Source organism: Rhipicephalus sanguineus, chromosome 1, assembly GCF_013339695.2.
Source record: "Rhipicephalus sanguineus isolate Rsan-2018 chromosome 1, BIME_Rsan_1.4, whole genome shotgun sequence".
NCBI lineage: Eukaryota > Metazoa > Arthropoda > Arachnida > Ixodida > Ixodidae > Rhipicephalus > Rhipicephalus sanguineus.
The window spans coordinates 257,153,049-257,159,048 of record NC_051176.1 but is presented as its reverse complement, the minus strand read 5'-3'; the positions used below and the strand labels follow the sequence as shown (position 1 = coordinate 257,159,048).

General features: G+C 46.3%; 1 protein-coding gene across 3 annotated transcripts in view; it reads right to left on the bottom strand.

Moving 5' to 3' along the window:
- Positions 1-366: 366 nt before the first annotated feature.
- Positions 367-6,000, bottom strand: part of LOC119378561 (hemicentin-2) — a 392,255-nt gene continuing 386,621 nt past the window's right edge. The window contains exons 10-12 of one of the 3 annotated variants that reach the window (XM_049411494.1): positions 5,446-5,464; positions 2,155-2,243; positions 367-719 (exon numbers count right to left, since the gene is read on the bottom strand). In XM_049411494.1, coding sequence (XP_049267451.1) covers positions 532-719; positions 2,155-2,243; positions 5,446-5,464 — 296 coding nt within the window. In that variant the 3' untranslated portion in view covers positions 367-531. Of the gene's footprint in view, positions 720-2,154; positions 2,244-5,445; positions 5,468-6,000 lie in introns of all 3 variants that reach the window. The other 2 variants (XM_037647652.2, XM_037647659.2) reach the window with 2 other exon arrangements.

The window sequence follows — 6,000 nt, the reverse complement described above, 5'->3', positions numbered from 1 at the left end:
GCGGTCAAATTATAGGCAGATCGCTCGCTGAAAAGCGGCAAATCGATGCCTTTCGCGGCTCAGAAAACCCCACCCGTTTCTGAGCTCTCCGCCACAGTTTTCACCGTCCACCAGGCGTCCGTCGTTTGTCGTCGATGGCGGTGCGGCGCGCACCGCCGACGGTGTCATGATGGCGAATGTCGCTCGCACCGAGTTCACGCTTTCTGCTTACGACGGCGACCGCCAAATACAGCAGCGGTCGCGAAGAACACGCGCATACAATAAGTGGGTGGCATGGAATGAGCAATCCAACATTGAAGACGTCGAGGTGACGTACGTATATGACTCCTCTTGCATGTGTATAGCGTGTGATACTCTTTCAGGATATGACCGACTCTAGCGACCATCACAGCGGCCAGGCCGAAATTAAGCGGAGACGCGGTGGAACGCTCGAGCGCGGACAGCCGGAGACCGGTCGACGAGCGCGTCGAGTGAACCGACCGCCTCCCGGAGTTCGGCGAGGGCCAGATGGACGACCTCTCACTGCAGCACTCACATCACCTCACGGGAGAAGGTCTGCAGCCGTATGCCGTTGTGGCGGCTGTGTAGCTGCGGTAGCGTGTAGTACATGTCGGTCGTGTGGCAGGGCAGGTGTCCAGCGATGGATGCGGTCTCGCGAACGTACGACACGCCTTCGTCGTGGTTGGAACCGAACGGCCCGCTCGATGGAGCCGGCAGCCCTGGGGGGAAACACATGACAGAGTGGGGCACGCGCACACACTTGTACACTGTAAGTGCGAAGACTCAGCAGACCTCTGCCGTATCATATGTTGCGATGGCGGAGCCTGTCAAATATTCGGAAAGCCATTTCTAGGTGAGTAGACTGGAACCATGGTGCGTGCCCAAGAGTATAAGGCGTCCAAAAAGTGGGAAGGACAATTTCGCAGTGGCCCTGTGAGAGCCTGTGAGCACGTGTGAGAGTGTGGGCGTGTGGGTACGTTTTTGTATGCGAGTTTGCCGTATCGAGGTCTAATTATTTTACTGACATGAGTTACCAACTAGCCCTGCAGCAAGTGCTTCTAACGCAATTTCAGCCCCAGGTTACTCGCAATAAAGCGTGGAGGCTGAGCCGAGAACGTTCGCTCGTGATCGATTTGATGACCATGCTCAAGAAAGTTACTTGAGCCGCTAAAGCTAAAATAAGAAAGCGATCAGAATAAGTTAGGATTATTCATTTCCACCTCATGCCATCATACAATAACTGCTTGTTATGAGATGTGCGGGTGTCGAGCGATGGATGCGGTCTCACGAACGTACGACACCCGGATGCGTACACCATGCTTAGAACGACCGAAAGTTGGACTAGTTGGTAGGGATTCATCGTGAAAGAAAGAAAGGCGTGCAGACAGGGACACAACAGAAGAGAACCGAACAACACAAACGCCTCTAACGGCGTCTATGTTCGGTTCCCTGTTCTTGTGAGGGTGTGTGCCCCCCTACCTTCTTTTACTATATATAACGCAGTCAGTGAGAAGCTTGACCTCGATTAAATTCTGCCCTCCAACACGAATTAAGGCGCTCAATAACCTACAAGAGTACATAGGTCGGCGAACTCGCTCATCAGTCGACTCACTCAGATTCACTCAGGCTCAGATAGAGCCGTGAGTCTGAGTCTGAGCGAGTCAGGTTGAGTAATCTTTTCGTGAGTCTGAGTCCGAGTGAGTCCGGTTGAGAAAAATTTCTGTGACTCTGAGTCCGAGTGAGTTCGAATGAGCAAAATTTTGATGAGTCTGAGTCCGAGTGAGCCCTAAGGGCAAAATATATGTCACTAGCGAGTCTGGGTGAGCTCCACATTTTTTTGCCGACCTATGCAAGGGTGATGTTCGATCGAGGCGAATTAAAATAAGACGCGGCTAATATTTGAAAGTTTGCACAGGCACAAATGAGCAGTAAATGTTCCCATCCAAATCTAATAAGCTCTGTTTTTACGTGGAAGCACATTGTTGCTGTTCTACGTGAATGCTTGTTTACTGTCGCGTGTGGTTAATGTTTTCTTCACAACACGTTAAGGAAGTGTTTCTCTTGAGACATTGCACGTGTATATACGCTTTTAGTGCAACTGTTGTTCAAAGGAGCTGAGTTTAAGTTAAGAACTACGCTAAAAATATTACTTACCTTTAATATCTAGCACTGAAACTTCTTCGTCAGCTGCGTCATAGGCTTCCTTTCGTACAGTTGCGCTACTGTCGATTGTAGCAAGGCATCTGTAAAGAATGGTAGAAAGCCCATCAAATTTGTTACAGCAGTCTTTCGTACTAAACTGCAAGCCATTCGCGTAAAGGAAAAACCTCTCTAACAAGCTTGGTCAGACTTCGCAAGCACCCTTTGTCAGAAGAAAGGATTCTTGGAGGATTGCCGAGGCAGCCCTCGGCGCATAATGCGTTGAACGCATTGTTGCGCTGCTTGCGGACAAGTGGGCTTACCCTGCTTACCCTCACCTGCTTACCCTCAAGGTAGAGTTACTGTATATTGCTCATTTGACATACACAGTAACTCTACCTCAAGCTACATGGCTGCGTTGCATAATGCGGATGGCTTTCCGCACCTCTCTCACTGACTGCTCCCAGTGAGAGAGGGGCGAGAAGCCATCCACCCGATGCGGGGAGGCAGTGCGGCTTGAGAATAGGCCCTTGGAGACAGGCCTTGAGGAGTGTCGTGCACCACACCGCGTTGGTAGCATTCCCACTTTTTCTCTCTATTGCTCTGTAGCATTTCATTCCATTATCTTTGCTCTCTTTCCTCAGCACAGGGTAGCCAGCAGGTCTAAGCACCAACTATTGCTTCTTTCAATGTTCTGAAGCAACTTCGCACAGATAAGAGTGTGCTAGAAGCCTACGTGCATTACGTCCGTAGAGCTACATGTCTATGTCCTAAATGTGTATAGGGATGTGAGCGGACGTGACGATGGTTTCTATCGACATCCACTTCAATGGGCAAAACCCATGTCAAGCTGCTACGTAGCAGCTTTTTTGTCTCGTCCTCGCGTTAGTTATGTTGCTGACGCTGTAATGAATGCCAAATGAATACAGTGATCGATCGATTGAAACGGGACTGCGACAAATAGTCACCCAGCACGCGTGCGCTAAATCGTTTAACTTCATCTATTGTACTCTAACATTTCGCCTATCTCTCCTTCATTTTTTTATCTCTTAATTAAAACCTATCTCGTACAGTTATCTATGCCTGCAATGACCCCGTCTCTATCGATCTCTTCCCTGGTTTTTCCCCCTGGTGCTCTCAACGTCTCTCACTTATCTCGATCGCTAATCAGTTAATGCTCCCAAAAGTTTTGAATCCCTGCTCTTCCGGAAAGTGTAAAAGGCAGAGTTGCCTCCGCACTGTTGCTGCAGGATATGCATCCCTCGCACTGTTGCGAATATTCGCTTCGGTATGTTTTTGTCTTAAGGCAGCCTGCTCGTGCCTCGGAAATGAGGTGTACCGCTGTTTGCGTTATTGTACAGATCTCATTTTCTGATTTCTTTCTTGCTGCATTTATAGTTCTTCATTGCTCTTTTTTTAAATATTTTGTTCCATTACGTTCAATTTACCGACTATGTTTCTCTCGACTTCTTTTTCATGACAATGATATGTCTGTGCATTCTTAATTACCCTGTACGTCATTTCTTATTTTCATGGTTTCTTCCTCCATTCTGTGTCCGCGTTTTTGCTTTTGAGATACCTCCTCAATTATCTCATCGTAAACATCGTAATTTCAATTTTTTTTCTGCGCTAAAGTATGGCCCAGATATACCGCTTGAATACAATACAACACGTATTCGCAGTGTCTGTACATCCCTGATATTATACACTAAAAGTATTATGTCGGCTGCTTACGTTAACCTGTAGTATAGGAACAGTCTGTGGCACTCTTTGCCCATTACGGATGCAAGACTGTATCGGAATCTAACCCAGTCGTCTTTCTTTGTTCCTAGAACAAAGCGTGAACGACAAGGGAGACAAATCCTAATTTTGGGTCAGTCGTTGGTGATCTGCCACCGTAGTTCTGTGCATTGCCAATGTTCTGATGTGATGTGTACTCAGGCGTTCCTGCGTATTACCATAAGCCGCTTCAAATATCACCACCTATGTCTTCGTGCTTCAAAATAACACATAACAGTGCTCTGTATGCGCTGTCATAAGCTCCCTTAACATTCAGGAATGCTAATCATAAAGGTATATTCGGAGTTACTTGAACGGTGAGCGGGTTCCGGCTCCGTCAGTGGAAAGAAAGCGAATGGAACGTACTCGACTGTCTAATCGTGCAAGGATCCAAACAAGACACAATTTCACGAGAAGATGAAGTCTTTAAGGGACACTTTGGATACAAGCCATGCTGAAAGAGAATTAGACTGCATGATGAGAAAGGCATAATCATAAGTCCGTGTACTTTACTACTGTTGAGTAAGTGATTGCAAACACTTTGGGATGTCGGGTTTGAACACGTAGACAGTTTGTATCACACCGTTAGTTTGGGCAATCTTCGTCCGACAGCGTACCTTCTAAAAAAATACAATTTATAGAAGCGTTTATAAAGAGCTGTACAAGACAGGAGGAAAAAATGTGGCACTTCTTGTGTTACACACACGCATCGGGACGTCAGCGTCCCGCTGCGTTGGTGCGTGCAATAAAATGGAGGTGTGTGCTCCTGTGGCTCCCGGGATGAAAATAGGTAGGTGGTACGTTGGCGAAACCTTTCTAACGCATACAAACAAGAACAGCTATCCAGGTTTTGAAGGTGCCTCAAGTCAAAAAGAGCGGTATACTCGTATACTTTGCGCTCGCGAACGTCTCTGCTTTACTTACATAGTGACACGCACCAGTGACACGTAGTGGCCGTAACATGTCCGTCAGTAATGCTATCCCTGAAGGCAGCATTCAGATTTCATGCTTAAGTTCATTGTCAGTTTTATGAACACTTCCTGATGATGACACAAAGAAGCAATGCAGACGCGGTGATATAAGTCTACGAGCAGACAACGCTTTAGTTCTTGAACAAAATTTATTTTAAACAACCATATGTGAACCATATTTTCCATTGCATTTTGCTGCAATAAAGCGTTGCTTTATATTTTTATTATGTTATCCCTGCATCCCTTTACTTTTGTTCATTAGGCAGTGCTATTTTTAGCCAAGTGTTTATGTCAAGAATTGTCCGTTATTTCTTCTTTTTTCTCGTATGTACCAACTAATGGATGAGGCGGGAGAGGGCCCAGGATAAGTGGACATAAAAAACAGGATATCATTGTAAAGTTACTTGTCGTTCTGACAAAATGAGGCAGCTAACGTTGTGCAGAAATATAACTAAACGACAGCTTCTTAAACAGCCGCCGACGAATGTAAATTTTCTATTGCGATAGATCCCGCAAGAAAACCGTAAAGACTGTAATACTGAAATTCAATACTTACGTCTTCTTGTGACCTCCGGCTTCTTTGGTGCAGCAAAAGGAAAAAAAAAAGAATTGCCACAAAAAGAAGCTTCAGTTGATTCATGAAAAGTGCCCCTGAGTAGATGATTAGCGTGCAGTGCGCGTTATGTCTAGCCAATGGGCGAACGCATTAGAAAAAAAAAAAAAAACACGCGGGCAACGAAAGAAACTAGTCAGGAGTGAGATACTTGGTATGGGAATCCGTTATTCTCTTTGTGGCTATTTCTCCTTCTCACCTCGACTAAGTCATCAATCAACTTCAACGCTTTTGTGGCTCTAAGACGATCGCTGTATCGGAAAAGGGAGAAGAAACTTTGCACAAATCGCGACGATACGCAGACTTCTACGGGGTGGCTTTTCAAAACACTTATTTTTCCCTCGCGAGTACATCACAGGGGGTTGGGTGCCGCGCGCCTGCAGGCGTACAGGGGAGAGACGAAGAGAAAAGGACGTTATTCAGAGATGACGAGAATCAGAAAAGTTCCAGCGGAAAACGAGGTTAAGTGTAAGTGTGCGGAAAGCGTTACGTAAAATC